The sequence below is a fragment of the Helicoverpa zea genome, chromosome 28 (genome assembly GCF_022581195.2).
Source record: "Helicoverpa zea isolate HzStark_Cry1AcR chromosome 28, ilHelZeax1.1, whole genome shotgun sequence".
NCBI lineage: Eukaryota > Metazoa > Arthropoda > Insecta > Lepidoptera > Noctuidae > Helicoverpa > Helicoverpa zea.
The window spans coordinates 6,338,603-6,357,619 of NC_061479.1; the positions used below are offsets into that span (position 1 = coordinate 6,338,603).

Below are 19,017 nucleotides of genomic sequence, written 5' to 3' on the forward strand. Positions count from 1 at the left end.
ATATGAATTACTACGTAACTACTGTATTATTGATTGAAAATACGAAATTATTTATTATCTAATTTACCGTCTAAATGTTAAGTGGGTACTTTAATATTTGATAATTAATCAAATATATTAATGGATAACATTTATTTGAAATGTTTTCATATTCAATTGAATTTACAAGAAGATACAATTTATAATGATAATTTTACACTTTTGTCATGTCCTTCTTCATTGGTCGAAATATCTCTTTATCATCATCATCCTCCGAGCCTTTTTCCAACTATGTTGGGGTCGGCTTCCAGTCTAACCGGATGCAGCTGAGTACCAGTGTGCCACAAGGAGCGACTGAATATCCGACCTCCTTAACCCAGTTACCCGGGCAACCCAATACCCCTTGGTTAGACTGGTGTCAGATTTACTGGCTTCTGACTACCCGTAACTACTGCCAAGGATGTTCAATGACAGCCGGGACCTACAGTTTAACGTGCCATCCAGAACACAGTCATTGATGTCCAAGATATACTAGAAAGTACATACAAACTTAGAAAAGTTGCATTGGTACTTGCCTGACCTGGAATCGAACAATCGCCCTCATACTTGAGAGGTCAAAATATCTATGTAATTAATTTAATGTAATAGTCGGCCCTTGGCAGTTTTTTTTTGCAATCAAAGTTTTTAATCGTTCTGGTACCGAAGAAATACCTGATCGTTGTTACGTATGTACTTCCATTCATCTTCATACTGATTTATGAGCCCAAACAAACTATCAACCGACTAAAACATGCTAAAACTCCTTAAATTCGTCACATTTTCCCTCAAATAACTCGCGAAGAAAATCCAGTCAAACCAGCCGAGCCTCAATCAATCAATTTATCAATCGATCTTTATGTCAATTGCATCAATTTACGTTTCACACTTAACCTAAGTTTAAGTCGCCAGTTAATTTCGAAATGGTTTGCCAAGCAATTATTTTGTTAATGCTAGACAATCTATAAGGTGTCAATTAATAGTAAACCCATATAGAGAACTTAATAAGCTATGAAGGATTTGTTATTTTAACTTCTATGGGTTTGTAGCTATACCTTAAGAGTATAATCATACTGCAAACTTTTAATCGGCCGACAGTTTTATCGAGCGCTTTATAAGAACGGAGACGAATTAAATGGGAGACGCAGGTAATAACGACCAATTGTCAAGCCGGTATCAGATCGACTGAAAAGAGACTAATTTCACGATTTTCTTAAAAAAATATGTTAACATCGGGTCAACTTTCGGCCGACTATTTACTCTGCAGCCCGGAGTCTAAAAGTTGGTTATTGACACACCCGTGCATCGGAGAGCACGTTGCTGTCGGTCGTGCTTGTGATCTCTCTCCGGTGGTGTCGGATTGTCGTCCCTTCGCGCGCAGAGAGTGAAGGAATAGTGAGTGCACCTGTGTCCAAGCAAATGCTCGTGCACTGTAATATGTCTTGCGTAGCTGACTGATCTCCTTATATGAGGACAGCTGCCGTGGCCGACAATCGGTTAAGAGGACATTATTATTTTTTAGTTCCTAGATGAATTAATAAGAATACAGCTATCATTGAACTATCCTTGGTTGACCTTTCTAATCTAAAATTTATGCATTCAATAATTTAGTTATTGTCAACACACTTTACTTTATAAATGAGTTGGTAACAAAATTGGAGAAACCTGTATATTATTTAAATTATAATAGTTATAAATCTAGCGATATATATGCCAAAATAGATTTATTTATTTATTTATAGTTAATTAAAACGGTGCAACACCAATTACAATAATTAACATGGAAACATTAAATCAAAACAAAACAAAAGTAAAAACATATTATAGTCGACAGCATTTCAATGATTATCTAACTAACAAGGAACAGTGGACGCTCTTGCATACTTTCTCTCACAGAACCCCAAACACACACGCTTCACTTTACTCCACTCATCCACAAACACATCAAATTCAGGGTTGGCAGTCAGAAGGGCGTTGAGCGTCTTAAGAGTACGACATATAGATTATGGATACGGAAAAAAACGTGCTCTTTATTAATATGAAAATGAAAAGTAATAATTTGACTGTCACATGTTCACAGTCATTTCTTTTCTATGATTCCTGTCACAAACAATACCTACCTCAATATTTGTAATTAATATCAACTCAAATTCACCACACAAAAGCTAACGAAATCTCCTTTTTTCTCACAGAAGCAGTACTGCAACACCAGGACTGAAATCTGCTGCAGGATCGAAACCTCATCACTCTCCGGACAAGGAAACCTCCAAGGTTCCCTCGGAGTTGGCTCCGGCACCTTCCAAGGATCAGCTTCTCAAGGCCAGGATATCTTCAGCCAGTCAGGCTCAAGTCAGGGCAGCCAGAGCAACTTTGGAGCTTCAACTGGCTTCGGAGCTGGTCAGACAGGATTCAGCGCAGGCAGCTCAAATGCCGGCTCTCAATTCGGAGGATCATCGTCTTTCAATTCCAACCAGTTTGGATCATCAGCCTCAGGGTTCGGCTCAACCATCGCACCAGGACCTGGTCGCTTTGGAAACGCAAACTCTTTCAACAATGAAGTCTTCAAACAGACCAGTCAATCCAACTTCATAGAAACCGACTCGTTCTCAGCTGGTTCTGAAAACGCTGGGTCATTCCGTCCCGGTGCTGTCGGATCAGGGTTGAAGCCTGGTATCCCTTACCTGCCACCTGTAGACTCTGTCACCAGTCCTTCCAATGTCCCGACTCCTTCTTTCGTGTCCACACAACGGCCGTTCACGACTCCTAGGCCAGTGACGACTAGAAGACCAGTGACCAGGCCAACATACTTGCCACCTTCCACGAAAGCACCTGAATATCTGCCCCCTGACCACGATACCTCTAACAGCAATGTGGTACAAAACAAAGTACCCAACTACACAGACGGAAACTTGATTCTTGACTTCTATCCGGAACCGACTGGTAAGTTTTACTTGATCTATATTTTTGTTTTACTATCTTACTAGTCATATCAAGGGGTATTGGGTTGTAAGTGTAACTGGGTTAAGGTGGTCAGATAGGCAGTCGCTCTTTGTAAAACACTGATACTCAGCTGCATCCGGTTAGACTGATGATACGTTCTTCCTTGATTTGATTATGTAAGACTTTTGCCATGTCCAGGGTTTTATTCTATTCCAAAATTCATCTCAATCGAAAGGAGCATTAAATTGGTAGGTCCTAGATGTAAAAGAAACGAAAAAAGAAATCATTTCTTTACAAAGAATGTAGGTACAAAAATAGTTATACATAAATAAAAAATAATCCTCATACATTCTGCTAGCAGGCTTGCAAAATTTAAAATAATGTAGTCAAAAACCAGACAGTCAGACAACCAGTCTTTATCGATTTGACCAAGTGACTCAATCGAGGAGGTCACATAGGCAGTATCTCCATGTTGCTTAAACTAGACCCAAAGATTGTACTGATAAAATATAAACCTGAAAATCTTTTTTTAGGTGGATCAGTAGTATCAGATGTGCCTGTAGGCTGTGCTGCAGCCCTGAAGTGCACACCCATCGAATACTGTACCGCGGAAGGCGTGATCTCCAACACCACAGTTGCGCTGACCAGAGACCAACAGGCTTACAGAGTACCATTGACTGTAAGTATTACTGTGAACATTTTTGTATTGAAATAACCTGCTTCCCTCCCTCTACCTTTCAATTCTACGCAGCCAGAAAACTTTTAGTCGGTTGATAGTTGTCGAGATGACAATCAGCAAGGATCTCTCCATATTTATCGACTCGGAATCGGCTAACACCGGTCATAAAGCCTTTATATGGTAATAAGGGTGTTACTAATACCATTCGCATTGGCTCGACTCGGCCGATACGTCTCGACGTCGGCCGACGGCGAAACGAGCCGTTTGTATATACATAAATAGATAAGTCGAGCAGTGTAGCGATACGCACTCGGGTTAAGCTCGATAAATGTGGGTAGCTCCTTAGGAAATCCAGGAGACGGAGAAACCTTCTTGATGTGTCAACCAGTCTCTTACACAAATTCCTTAAATAAAATCTAGGATCTTCTTTTCTCTTCAAAAATCCTCTATCACATGAAAAAAGACTGCTATCAAGCAGCCGAATTCTACTACCCTTATTGACGCCCAAACTTTTACCCAGGACTGCAAAGACTTAGCATCAGGCCGCATCGGCAAGTGTTGCCGTGACCCCCTCTACACTGACCCTTGGCCAACCAACCAACTCGGCAAATGGGTTCCCGGGGTCTTCGGGGGCAATGATGGCAAATACGTGCCTGACAGCCGTGGCAGTTCCAACAACCCTCCTGGAGTGACCGTCAGACCACCAACTACTGGATCTGTGTTTTTGAACAATTTCAGGTAAGATTTTGATGTTAAGAACTCATCATCATCTCTTCTGTTTAGAACTTTATTTTATATACCTACACTTTGTCATCATCATCAGATTTGTCTCTCTTCTCATACAGAGAAGGATTGAGCGTCAATCACCACCATTTCGCAATGCGGGTTGATAATTTCTCGATTTAATAATGCATATTTCCTTTAGATGTTTTCCTTCACTTTTTAAACAATCATTGGTATCCAAGATATAATTAGAAGTACATATAATTTAGAAAAGATGCATTGTCAAAAAAAACTCCAAAAATAATGAACTTCAAACTTACAATTTCTATAAGAATCTCGTAACACAAATAACACTTACTCTAACATGCCTAACACCAGTTATTTCTTTACAGAACTACCCCCAAGCCAACTTTACCTCAAGGTCCTAACCAAGTCACTCCTGGATTCCCTTCATCCACCCCTGGATCCTTCGTTCAGAAGACTAGATTTGACCAGGGAACATACACTCAAGGAGGACGAGGGTCTTACAGCCAGGGAGGTCAAGGTCAGGTCACAATCCAAGGTCAAGGACAGTATGAATCTGCTGGTCAGGGTAACCAAGGTTAGTTTGTTGTTTTTATGGCGAATATTGTAATAGCGTTAAAGCTAATTGTCAACTACAGCGGCTGTTCTCATATAAGGAGATCAGCCAGCTGCGCAGGACATATTATAGTGCACGCACATTAGCTTGGACACAGGTGCACTCACTATTCCTTCACTCACATAGCGCGATGGGACGACAATCCGACTCCACCGGAGAGAGATCGAGCGCAGAGCCTGCTTTCCGATGGGCGATGCATAGTGAATATTATATTAATGAAACCGTGTCGGTATGAGGAACTCATGGCTGAGTAACAGCCGCACGGATCCATCAATCATCAGGTTAAGCAACGCTTGGTGCGGTCGATCCGTGCAAGAGTAGGTACCTATCTTGTCATGACGAGTTCCTCCGCGTTTCGGAAGGCACGATAAACTGGTAGATCACAGCTGTAATTTGAACATCTTTGTCAGTCGCTACGGATACAGCAGCTAGAAAGATAGACAACGAGTCTTAGCAATGGTAAGTCGCCCAAGTAACTGGGTTGTGGAGCTTAAATATCTTTCCTAAACTTAAAATTTTGCCCACAGGTAATGTCGGACAATTTGGCCAAGGTTCCACATTCACGAAGACTACACAAGGCTTCGGTCAGAACGGACAAACTGTGATTCAGGGACAAGGATCTTATGCCCAGGGTGGACAGGTAAGAGTAAATGATTCCCTACATTTTTTACCGATTTCAAAAATAGGATGTGCTAAGTTTGACCTATGAAAAGTTAATAATTATGTCAATGTCATATTAAATATGATTCAGCTGTAGCATACCCAAGTGTTTTTAATCTTGACTAAATTAGTCATACCTAACTCGCTTCCTAATTTAAATCTTACACCACTTACCAATTTGGGTTTCTGATCAAAATTCTAACTTCCTGAATGCTATTTTACTTGACCAAATTAGTCACTAAATAATTGAAAGCATCTGAATCAAGACAAGTCAAAAATAATCAAATGCTAAACTCTTGTCTTCTTACCAGGGCACGCAAGTTTCCCAAGACGTTGGCTTCGGCGTAACCCAAGGAACCGGTCAAGTGGTCCGCCAAGGTTCAGGAGTGGCAGTCAACCGCGGCCAAGGTTTTGGAGTCGTCCAGGGTGGTGGCCAGACAGTCTCCCAAGGATTCGGAACTGGCATCAGACAGGGACAGGGCTCCAGAGTCAACCAGGGACAAGGATTTGGAGTAACTCAAGGACAGGGCATCGGTGTTAGCCAGGGTCAAGGATTTGGTGTCACCCAAGGTCAAGGTCAAGGAGTGATCCAAGGTCAAGGTCAGGGAGTTATCAGAGGACAGGGAGTTGGTGTAACTCAAGGACAAGGATTTGCCGTGACCGGTGGCCAAGGACAGTACACTTCTCAAGGACAGGGCTCTCTTGTGTCTAGAGGAGAAGGTACCGCTTACAACCAGGGATCTGGATTCGGTGTTACCCAAGGCACTGGATTTGGTGTTTCTCAAGGAAATGGTTTTGGTGTTAGCCAAGGCAGCGGTTTTGGAGTGACCCAAGGGAACGGATTCGGAGTCATCCAAGGTCAAGGTCAAGGAGTGATTCGAGGTCAAGGTCAGAAGTTGGTGCAGGAAGGAGGATTCTCGGTACAAAATGGTGGATTTGGAGTTGAGAATGAATTCAGTGAATCCATCCAGAGGGTTTACCTGCCAAGATACAGCGGTTCCGGAGAGTGCGGTATTTTGAACGTGAGTAGTTTTTTGTGTTCTTGTATTTCTATGTTCTGTTAAGGTGGTCTTATGCCTTTACAATATCTTTATTTAAAGTAAAGGTAACTTAACGAAGTCCTCAAATTAATGGAATCATCCTCTGAGCCTTTTTCCCAATCATGTTGGGGTCGGCTTCCAGTCTAACCGGATTCAGCTGAGTACCAGTGCTTTACAAGAAGCGACTGCCTATCTGACCTCCTCAACCCAGTTACCCGGGCAACCCGATACCCCTTGGTTAGACTGGTGTCAGACTTACTGGCTTCTGACTACCCGTAACGACTGCCAAGGATGTTCAATGACAGCCGGGACCTACAGTTTAACGTGCCATCCGAAACACAGTCAATGGTGTCTAAGATATACTTAGAAAGTACATACAGACTTAGAAAAGTTGCATTGGTACTTGCCTGACCTGGGATCGAACCCGCGCCCTCATACTTGAGAGATTGGTCCTTTACCCACTAGGCCACCACGACTTAATTAATGGAATGTCTAGATCAAAAAGACAGTTTTCGCAAGAGTCTGAAGTCTAGTAAATTATATAGTTTTAGTATTATAGTCAAAAATGAAGTCATAAGGCAAAGGTCTATTGATCGTAAGGTTAAGCATCGCTTGGAGTGGTAGGTCTGTGGATGGGTGACCATCTTGCTTGTCATGACGAGTTCTTTTGTGTTATAAATTGGTGGGTCCCGGCTTACATTTGAACATCTTCGGCATTCGTTACGGGTAATCAGAAGCCAGAAAGTGTCACGAGTTTTACCAAGGTATACTGGGTTGCCCCCGTAACTGGGTTGGGGAGGTCAGATAAGTAGTCGTTCTATGCACACTGGTACTCAGCTGCATCCGGTTAGACTGGAAGCCGACCCCAACATAGTTGGGAAAAGGCTAGGCAGATAATACGAAAGAACAGTAAACAGTAATATTCATAATATAAGTTATTTATTTTGATTGATAACTGAAATTAGCATAAAAACATATTCGACATTATTAGCGTTTGAAAACAAGATAAGTTACAATAATTAGGATATTAACATAACTTGTTTTCACAATATTTATGATAGGATGTCAAAACACAATAATTATTAAGATTAGTGAGCAATCAAGTTGAAAAAATTGCTAAAAAATATCACAAATCAAGCCAAAATTGAAATCGAAATTTTCCAAATTAATTCAGTAGTTTTAGCAAGTATTCATTCGTAACAAGTTCCCTGCTCGTCCCGAAGGACCTACTTCCTGCACCTAGATAAAAGGTAGCCATGTTATTATGATTTATAGGCTAGGTATATTATTGCTGGGGTTCATCAAAACCCAAGCTATAGTTTTGTGTGAAAGAGGAACAAACATACTGTAGAAGTGTGCTCGTTACAGACACTAATTACTACAATTTTTTATTTAATTAATTACTATTTTGTCCAAAATATGATATAGTTACAGACCAATTATATACCTAGTAATTTCGAAACGACAATTAGGAACGATGATGTCAACCAGACTGAAGCATGGAATCGGGAATAATGCACGCGACACCTTTTTTTTTCCGACGTCAAAAATCATCAAATGACCCCTCCCGCTGTGGGTTACCAGCGGTGAGGGAGTGTCAGACTCTTACTGATTAAAAACCGTCGTCACAAGCCATTACTTCTCAAATCTAAACCTTTTAATTAGCCACAAGATATACTTGGTTGCTCAATTGTACAAGTATATATAAATATTTTTAAATGTCATACCGATGATACGGAGTTACCACATACAGTTAGGCAATTTAACCTTGTAATTATAGGGTTACAAATGATACGGTATTTAACTAAAATAGTTAAGTGTCTCGTGGTTTGTTTTTGAAGTTAATATATTTATTTATCAAAGATTTCGAAGAGCAAAGGAAATCCGCACTGGATGCGAAGCGTGATGCTCTTAAGGCTAAAACACCAGTAGCCATTCATTATAACTACGTGGACGGTATCCTAACGTGCAGCCAATGCTCGCGCACGTTTACACATAAAATAGGGTACTGCAGCCATCAAAGGGCGCATAGAAGAGCTGATCATCCTAGTTCTTCTCTCAATGATAACTAAAAGCAGTCACCATAGCCGAAATCGGCAGGGAAGTATATATATTTATTTATCCATGTAATTATGAAAGCGAAAGTTTGTATGGGTGTTTGTTTCTGTTTCATATAAAACGATGAATCGATTTTGATGAGTATCACAGCTTAAACTTATATCAGAATAGCATAATGGGCTACTTTCTATCGTGCGAGAAATAGTTAGAAGAAATAATAGAAGCTTAACAGTTTGATATGGTTAAAATATTCTTTACAAAATAACTTTAATATATTGGTGGTAAAATATTATTATTGCGCAGTATTATTATTTTGCATAGTAAGTTACCTGCAGTTCCAAAGAAGCATATCGTTTTTCTCCCTCGATAAATACCAGGACCAGTAGTCTCTGATATAAGCGCGTTCAAGCAAACAAGGAAACTCTTCAACTTTATAAAATTAGTATACCTACCATAATAATAATCTTCCACGCCGATTTCGGCAACGGCGACCACTTCGACCCTAATGGCGTGCGTGTGCTCTCATGTGGCTGGAGTATCCAATTTTGTGCGTGAAAGTCCGCGCACACTGCGGACATGTCAGGGTACCAGCCACAAAGTTGTAGTTGATAGCTACAGGTGGTCGAGCTTTCAACTCATCTCGTTTGGCATCCAACTCAGAAAGTCGGCGTGCTTCAAAGTCAAAGACTTTGGCTTTAACGCGGCTTCTCCAGTCTCTGCGGTTGGATGCCAGATTCTCCCACTGAGACGGGTCAATGGAATACCATAGTTGCATACCATACCATACCATACCATAGTTGATGCTCAATCCTTCTCCATGTGAGAGGAGGCCTGTGCCCAGCAGTGGGACGATAAAAAGGCTGTAACAGTATACCATCATCATCATCATCATCTCAGCCATAGGACGTCCACTGCTGAACATAGGCCTCCCCCTTTGATCTCCACAGATACCTGTTGGAAGCGACCTGCATCCAGCGTCTTCCGGCGACCTTTATAAGGTCGTCTGTCCACCTCGTTGGTGGACGTCCTACGCTGCGCTTGCTAGTCCAGTATACCATAGTTGCAAAAAAAATCCTGATTCAAACCTATCTCACCACGCTTGAAAGCCAAAATCTTAAACCACTTCTCCCTTTCTAAATGATATTAATAACCAAAATGATGTAACACCTACTAAAAATTGGCACCAGGGGTCAAATCTTAACCTTATGACCTTACACGACCTTATCATCGTTAACCAGTTAAAAAACCAGTTAATTATATAAACCAAGGTGTTATATGAAGGTTAAAAGATCGAAGTTAGGCATATAAATTACTATTATGTAAAAAAAAACTAGCTTTTGACCGTGTTTTTTTAAACTTACATAGTAGATCCGGATATTAGGCTGTCGATGTTACAAATCTATACTAATATTACAAAGGTGAAGAATTGGTTTGTTTGAAAGCGCTAATCTTACATACTACGCTGGACAGTAATCTGTGGCTGGACCGATACGAAACGCTCTTTCTATGTAAGATAGTCCATTCATCGAAGAAGGCTTTAGAATACTTTTTATACAGATAAAATGGCTAATGAATCATCATCTGCCTAGCCTTTTCCCATCTATGTTGGGGTCGACTTCCAGTCTAACCGGATGCAGCTGAGAACCATAGTTTTATTGTCAAACCATAACCGAAACCCATCAAATTAACGTGCCTTCCGAAAACAGCAAACCAGAAATATGGTTTCAACATAAACAAGATGGTCACCCATCCACGGACCGTCCGCGCCGAGCGTTGCTTACACTTATGATCAAACAATCAATCATAAACTCTTCTTCTTTATTATGTACTAGCCGTTTCACCCTCGTCTTGTGAGAACTACTGTGTTGAAGAGTGTAGCTTTCCAACAGTGAAAGATTTTTTCAAATCGTTTCAGTAGTTTCGGAGCCTTACAAACAAAACAATTTTATGATAATTAATTGTAGATACCTTCTACTTAAAGCAATTTTCTTTAAGTAATCCTCAATATTTTTCCACCAGCCCCAAAAACCCTATGGAAACCGCAAAGACCTGGAGGTAGACTTCGCAGAGATCCCCTGGCAGGCCATGGTACTTCTGCAGACGAACAGGAGTCTGCTATGTGGTGGAGTCATCACCAGACCCGATGTGGTGATCACCTCTGCTAGCTGTGTTGAAGGGTGAGTGTAAAACTTAGATCCGAGGTTACAACCGCTTCTTCAGGAAATTACTTCCCATCCTGAAAAAAGTCTAGTATGTGATCTTAGCAAATTTCATCAAAAGCTGTTTAGCCGTTTGCTGGTCAAGAAGGAACAAACACACTCACTGTTATAAACTTGCGTCTTTATCATGTTAGTCTGATTTAGAGACTCCTTTTTAAAGGTTTTATAAGTTATAAGTAGCTCCTACACTGATGAACCGATTTCTATGCGGGCTATTTTAGTTCAAAGCTGGTTTACCAGCGGTGATTTTCAAATACTTTACATCGAAATTGACTGCGGTAATTTTTAGATACCTTTCATCAAAATCGACTCTACTATTTTAAAGTTATTACCTTAAACACTGCCACATATGTAAACCTGTAAACCTACTCATCTGCAGTCAGTTTGACAGCCAAGAATAAATTGGCATTAGAACAGCGGAATCAATCAACACCATAAAAAAAACTGTCAATAAGGACTCTATCAAACACCCCTCTTTTAAAAAAATCTAATCATCCCTTCCCTCAACAGATTGGAAGCCAAGAATGTCCTAATCAAGGGAGGAGAATGGAAACTTGGTATCGACGAGGAACCCCTTCCCTTCCAAATAGTCCAAGTCAAGCACATTCTTCGTCACCCCTACTACAAGGCTGGAAGCTATCTCAATGATGTGGCCATCTTGGTCCTGACGGAGAACTTGAGGCTGGCGAAGAATATTTGGCCCATCTGCCTCCCGTCGTCTACTGATACCCTGGATGCCTTCTACAATGGTGCTGGAGAATGTATTGTGACTGGGTGGGGCAAATCTGTTTTGCAAGGTAAGTTTTTTTTAGTATTTTTTGATTGTTCGGTCAATTGAAGTCACAAAAATAGACGGAAAGCCAAGTATTTGAGGAGGGCTTGAGTTTACCATATATCAATAAATTGTTAAAAGTCCAAATGTGTAATTTTGAAAAATGAAATACGGTACTACGTGCTGCATTACGTATAAAGTCCACCATTTTGTTACAAAAAAATGAGATAAATGAAGCTAGACCGATTTTGTGCAAACTTCACATAAACCATCTACTAAATAGTCAGAACAAACCCTAAACATTTGGTTTGGATAGGTGTGACCGTTCTTGAGTTATAAAATTACAACGAAAAGTGGCATTAATTTTTGTCTATATAGATAGATATTGGCGAATATAATCATTAGGGGTGTGCTCAATTTTATCGATCTCTTAAGAGATGTTTCTACATGAAGTGATGAGCTATTATCGATAAATAACAACGTTCAGATAATTTAAGATTAATCAATATTACACTATTTCTGTACATTTAAACTTCAGATACAATATATTTTACTCAAGACCTAGACTCTTATACATATTTAATTTTTAAACAAATTACGCTTTTAAACAGATATTAGATCCGGCAAAATGGAAACTTACTACTAAGATCATTTATATAAAAACTCGCAACATTAACCAGTTTGACAATTGACCTCCAAAACACTTAGAACACGAATTCCAAAGACATTTGATTGTGTAAAAATACAGAAATATTGACCGTTTTCAATATATCGAAACTTGTAACAATACCAATATAAGTTGACCCCTAACTTCTCACAACTCTAAAACAAATGCTAAGAAAATTCCTTTAAGCAGAGACCAATTTATACTGGTTCTAAATTTCGACGATGACATTTCAAATTGCAGTTAGAAAAGTCACTTTTGTTGCGATTTTCGACCTTATTTTTATAGAGATAAGGTAGTAAGATAGTTTTTTGGACGGCAAATAAAATGTCACACGTATCTGACATAGTTTTGAAGATGACAATGAATTTTAGAATTTCGTAACATTTATGACAGATTTGGTTTGTTATTGAGAAATTAATAATATCGTCTATTATTATGTAAAATAATGGGTTCGTTTGAATAAATGTATAGCTAATATTATAAAAGCTAAAGTTTGTTTAAACGCGCCAATCTCAAGAACTACTGGTCTGATTTTCAAAATTCTTACATTGCTAGATAGCCCATTTATCGAGAGAGGTAATAAGATACTTTTTATCCGGATGCGCGAAGTAGTTCCCATGGGACGTGGGGCTGATGTGAGGGCTAGGGGAAGTAGTATTAAATAAATATACTTTATGGTATATTACACATCTTTCATTAATGTCTTTAAAATGCTCATAAAATAAGAATGAACCTATTCATATCAACTGGGAATTATTTTATACCTTCTAGGTATTTATTTTTTATCTCAACTTCCAAGTATCATAGACTTAAGTTTTATACCACAAAATGAAGCTCAGAAATTAGGCTATGACATACAAAATGATCTTTTAAAAGCAACCAGCAGTTCCCGAGATTTTCACATACAAACAAACAAAGTAATTTTTTACACACATATTGCAAAATTGGAAAATACCTTCTGACTCGTAACAAAATTAACTTCTAACCCCTTACATCATTAAAATCAACGATAAACATATTATTCAACCTATTACAAACTAGTATGTTATCAATTTCGGTACAACAGAACTGGGTCTTGGAAGAAGAAGTTAGCACTAAGTGACCTTAATAGCTTTGACCCTATGTGACCTTGTGATACGTAGAAAGTTTTTTTTTTTCTAAGAGCTTGATCGGTTTCGTAAACCTAAGGTTAGGCGTAGATATAAAGTATAGTTTGGAGTTTTATAAAGTACTAGCTTACGCCCGCGGTTTCACCCGCTTCCCGTAGCCGAATGGTGACAAAAATATCCTAAAACCTTCTTCCGGGTCTCAGTTACCTCCCCTCTAATTTTCAGCCAAATCGGTCAAGCCGTTTTCATGTTATGTCGTGACAACGGAAAGCGGGTTTCATTTGTTTATATATATAGACGAAATTATATTATATACTTACTTATTTACTTTATAATATTATAAAGCTTGAAGAGTTGGTTTGAGCGGGATAATTTCAGGAATTGCTGGACTGATTTGACAAATTCTTTCAGTGTTAAGTAGCCAATTTATCGAGGAAGGGTATGATAGGCTACTTTTTTTACAGTTGGGTGGAATTTTACCTACAGCCTGTGTCTTTACATTAAACTATATCCGTTTATCGTAAAAGCGTAGGATGGTACGATAAACTGTAGGTCCCGGTTGTCATTTGAACATCTTTGGCAGTCGATACGTGTAGACAGAAGCCAGTAAGTCTGACACCAGTCTTACCTAGGGTATTGGGTTGTCCGGATAACTGGTTGAGGGGTCAGATAGGCAGTCGCTCCTTGTGGCACACTGGTACTCAGCTGCATCCGGTTAGACTGGAAGCCGACCCCAACATAGTTGGGAAAAAAGACAGATTATAGGCTATATTTTTCAAGCTTTCTTTTTTTTATAAGTAGGCTTTTGTATAAGTCTTCTGCCTACCCCCATTTCGGGTAGTCGATGATATAACGAGATGCCACGATGTTTGCCGAATGGCCCCGAAACGAAAGTGCTGGTATCGCGGTCAATGCCGATTGGTAGCGTTCGTAAAACAAACTTTTATATGTATTTTATTAATTTTTAATTTAAGAAAAAAAAATGTTGTTGTTTTTTTTTTTTGTAAAAATGGTGGTATTTGACGTTGATTTTTATGTGTGGAAAGGTAAATCTTGAATTATAAATTAACTAGCTGGTGCCCGCGACTTCGTCTGCGCAGGTTTAGTATTTCGAACAATATGTTTACAAATTGTAGCCTATGTGTTATTCTGATGTATAAGCTATATTATTGTAAAGTTTCATTAAAATCCATTCAGTAGTTTTTGCGTGAAAGAGTAACAAACATCCATACATCCATACATACAAACTTTCGCGTTTATAATATTAGTAGGATGTAGGTTTTAATTACTTTTTTAGTGTAAAATATAATGGTGTAAAAAAAAACTATTTTTAGTTTTTTTTTGGGTCGATTTAGTGTAATGAAGTGGTCGTCTTTGTTTGCTTTTTTGTTAAGAAAATGAGGAATAATAAGAAAACAAGATACTCTAGAAATTCTACTCTCTAAAAAGCAAGATAAAGTTATTGCATAAATAGAAAAAAAAGCTCTATCGCGTAAATTGTTTTTCGATTTATGTAAATAAAATCGGCCCAGTGTCAAATACTTTAAATAAGTAGGTAGCATCAATAGTTAACAATGATTAAAAATATAAAAAAATACAAAATTATCATAAAACCCAAAAACAAACCAAAAATAATAATAACCGAATCATTGCAATAATGAATACCTACCAAATGAATACTCATAAAAATAATTACCACTTATTCTAACAACAACTATAATTATAAAGTAGCTTGCAAGATAATCTGCAGCTTATAATTTTAATAACTATGATTTTACATGATAACGACAAATTAGTAATGAGTCTTAGTTAGTAATAATACAACTTTGGTATTAAAATAGCATTAAATCATTATTATTTTTAACCAACTTCAAGAAAAAGAGGTTCTTAGTTTGACCTGTATGTATGAATGTTTGTGCGCGATTATCTCACATTTGGTTGAACCAATTTTGATGCGTCTTCGGTGTAGTAAGTATTTGTCAGATTTAGATTAAATTTTTTTGTACAAAGTTTTTATAAGCGAATGTTTTTCTTGCGACTTTTAGCTATTTAATAATAATTTTGAAAAAAGTAACTTCTGCCGCAAAAAAACAAAATTTAAAAAAAAAAAAATTAAAAGCTGTATTGACGAAAATATAAAAAAAACGAAATAAAACATAGAATATACAATGGTGTCAAAGATTACCAACTTAAAAATAAACTTTTTATATAATAAATGCTTAATTAGTGTACCAATATAATATTAGCAAATTCTATTGAATCCTATACAATTTATTTATAGCCAAAGGCCTTGACCAACAACGTATATTTTTTTAACAATACAAGCAATTTTTTACACAAACTTCTATAAAAATAAGCTTCTTTAAAAAAACTAAGAAAATAATTAACTTAAGAAAACCACACAACAGACTAAAAAGTCGGCCGACAGTTGACTCGATAGTTAGCCATTTTTTTAAAGAAAATCTTGATTCCAATCAAAGTTTTCAGTCGGTCTGATACCGGCTAAATACCTGATCTTTGTAATGTGCGTACTACCATTCATCTTCACACTGATTTATGAGCCCAAACAAACTATCGGCCGACTAAAAGTTTGCAGTATGTTGATACTTTAAAAAACACGTGTTTTACACAATACAAATATTAAAAACCTTGGGAGTACAAATAACGTTTTTTTTTGCGTACAGTAAAATAATTATTTGGTGATGAATATTTAATAATTTTGTTTAAATAAAACAGTTTCTTAGAATCATGTTCTTACGAAGTCTTATACTGGTTTTAGTTTAAATATTTTTGGTTGAAACTGAAGGATATTTCACAAGAAAAATGGTTGAGGCATTTTTCTTTAAGAACTCCTTAAATATTTCCGGGTGCCATTATAAAATCTACATACAAAGAAAACACTTCAATGCTAGTTTTGAACCATAAGATGCACGAATCACTTATGAAACTGTTTTCAACCGCTTCCTAAGGGACCTCCTTCCCGCAGCGGGATAAAAGTAGCTTTTACATTATTCTGATATATAATATACATTACGGCAAAGTTTCATCAAAATTCCTTCAGTAGTTTTTACGTGAAAGAGGGACAAACATAAATACATACACACAAACTTTCGCATTTATAATATTACTAAGATTTAGCCACATCCAGTTAGTCCGGAAGCCAATAACCTACTTCTAAAATGTCAAATATAAGTAGACTTCATAAGCCTTATTTATTGGCTCATTTATCATTTATGGAGATTATATATAAAACTCAAAACTTGATATGAAACGAGATCCTGGTAATATTTTAGCTTTTATTTATTTCTTACACAATCGGTACAAAAATGGTCGAATAGATTGCGACGAAAGTCGACATAAAGGTAGATAAAAAAATCTGGATTAGCATAAGGGATACTAAGATCTGGGATTAATATGAAATGAATTTAGTATATTTGCACTTTAGAAACATCATAATCTGCCTACCCTTTTCCCAACAATCTTGGGATCGGCTTCCAGTCTAAACGGATGCAGCTGAGTACCCGTGTGCCACAAGGAGCGACTGCCTATCTGATCTCCTCAACCCAGTTACCCGGGCAACCCAATGCGCCTTGTCAACACTGACTGTTAGACTTAGTTCAAAGAATTGAAGAAGGAGGAAGTGTTGTACCATGATTTTTTTAAAATCTTCATTTGAAGTGGACTTAGAAGACTCTATAGTAAAACCACAGACATACTTCTCTCATGAGGTCATTCGTATTAACGAACCAAACAAATAAAGAATTCTAAGTACAACAAATATTAAAATAGATGAGGTAAATTCCCGCCTACTGAGGCCAACGGCCAGCCAAGGTTTTCTCAAATTATAAAGATTTATAAATCAAATATACAGGAAAAACACGCAGAAGTTGTTTGGCTAAATGTCAAGATTCATCCGTGTTTCGGAAGGCATGTTAAAACTACTCCGCTTTTGAACGTCTTTGACAGTCGTTACGGGTAGTCAGAAGCCAGAAATTATATGACTACCAGTCTTATTAAGGCATATAATGTAAAGGTCCCAGCAGTCATTTAGAATCTTTGGCAGTCGTTACGGGTAGTCAGAAGCCAGTAAGCCAGACAACCAGTCTTATCTAGGATATTTTGTTGCCCGGGTAACTGGGTTGCAAAGGTCAGATAGGCAGTCGCTCCTTGTTGCACACTGGTACTCAGCTGCATCCGGTTAGACTGCAAGCCGACCCCAACATAGTTGGGAAAAGCTTATGAGATCCTAACCAGACGTTGTTTCTCATACTCAAAAACAAATTGGCATACCTAAACCAGATTTGTTGGGTATTTAAATCCTGTTTAAACTTATTGGGAAGCTCTAAAAGACATTAATATTGATATATAAAGTGTGATATTCCTCATAAAATATTCGTGCTCTAATTTGTGTCGGTAACTGAACCGGATTTGGAACCATCACACTTTTTTGCTAATATTTGAATTAGATTAATGACTTTATTTTGATTTGGAGATCTTCATTCTTAAGTAGCTGACTTAGTTCCGTGATGTCTCTTGGGTTTGATGAAAACATTTTCGTGTTTTGAGTGACATAATCAGTCTTATTTGGACATAACCTATGTCACTCTATAATAAGGGATCAGATAAAGTATTTGGACCATGCAAAAATCATCATCATCCTCCTGCCCTTATCCCAAATTTTTTTGTGCTCGGCGCAGCATGTTTTCTCCTTCCATACTCTTCTATCTGCCGTCATCTCACAAGTAACATTCTTTCTATCTATATCGACTTTCATACAATCCAGCCATCGTTTCTTCGTTCGTTCTCTTCCTCTTTATCCTTTCATGTTCATGCTCAATCAGTCTAGTCATCGTTACCCTTTGTATCGTCCCACTGCTGGGCTGCGGCCTCCTCTCACACGGAGAAGGATTGAGCGTTAATCACCACGCTTGTTCAATGCGGGTTGGTGATTTCAGACTTTCAAATCCAACTTTCCTCGAGATATTTTCCTTCACCTTTAAGTGACCAAGATGTACTTAGAAAGTCTAGTAGTGTCCAAAAATAAAAACGGTGTTTACATAACATAATTTTAATAACATCCGTGAAGATCTTAAAATATACAGGCAGTGAGATCATTGAAAATTTTGCACGCTCCATAGTAGGCTTGCGGCGTGAAACGGAACGACAAATCAAGTTGACTTGTCCCCAATCTGATTGTCGAAACTAATATTGTAAATGTTAATATCTGTTTGTTACTATAGTATTATATAGCTTGACGAATCTCAATGAAATACATCCAAAGACCGGTTAGAGTTTATGTAAAAATGCCATTTATCCAGATGCATACAAAAATCTATACTTAATATGATAAAGAGGAAACATATTTTTGTCTGTTTGTTTGTACACTAAAGGCTCCGAAACTACCGAACCAATTTGAAAAAATCTTTCACTGTTGGAAATCTACACTCTTCCCGAGTAACATAGGCTATATTTTTTCCCGGTACGGGCAGTAGTTC

General features: G+C 38.0%; 1 protein-coding gene across 2 annotated transcripts in view; it reads left to right on the forward strand.

The window, feature by feature from the left end:
• LOC124643605 overlaps positions 1–19,017 on the forward strand; it is a 61,323-nt gene that overhangs the window by 33,449 nt on the left and 8,857 nt on the right. Inside the window, exons 3-11 of one of the 2 annotated variants that reach the window (XM_047182609.1) lie at positions 2,208–2,955; positions 3,489–3,634; positions 4,155–4,372; positions 4,750–4,958; positions 5,525–5,637; positions 5,969–6,251; positions 6,516–6,679; positions 10,775–10,932; positions 11,485–11,771. In XM_047182609.1, the coding sequence (XP_047038565.1) occupies positions 2,208–2,955; positions 3,489–3,634; positions 4,155–4,372; positions 4,750–4,958; positions 5,525–5,637; positions 5,969–6,251; positions 6,516–6,679; positions 10,775–10,932; positions 11,485–11,771 (2,326 nt within the window). Of the gene's footprint in view, positions 1–2,207; positions 2,956–3,488; positions 3,635–4,154; positions 4,373–4,749; positions 4,959–5,524; positions 5,638–5,968; positions 6,680–10,774; positions 10,933–11,484; positions 11,772–19,017 lie in introns of both variants that reach the window. The other variant, XM_047182608.1, reaches the window with a different exon arrangement.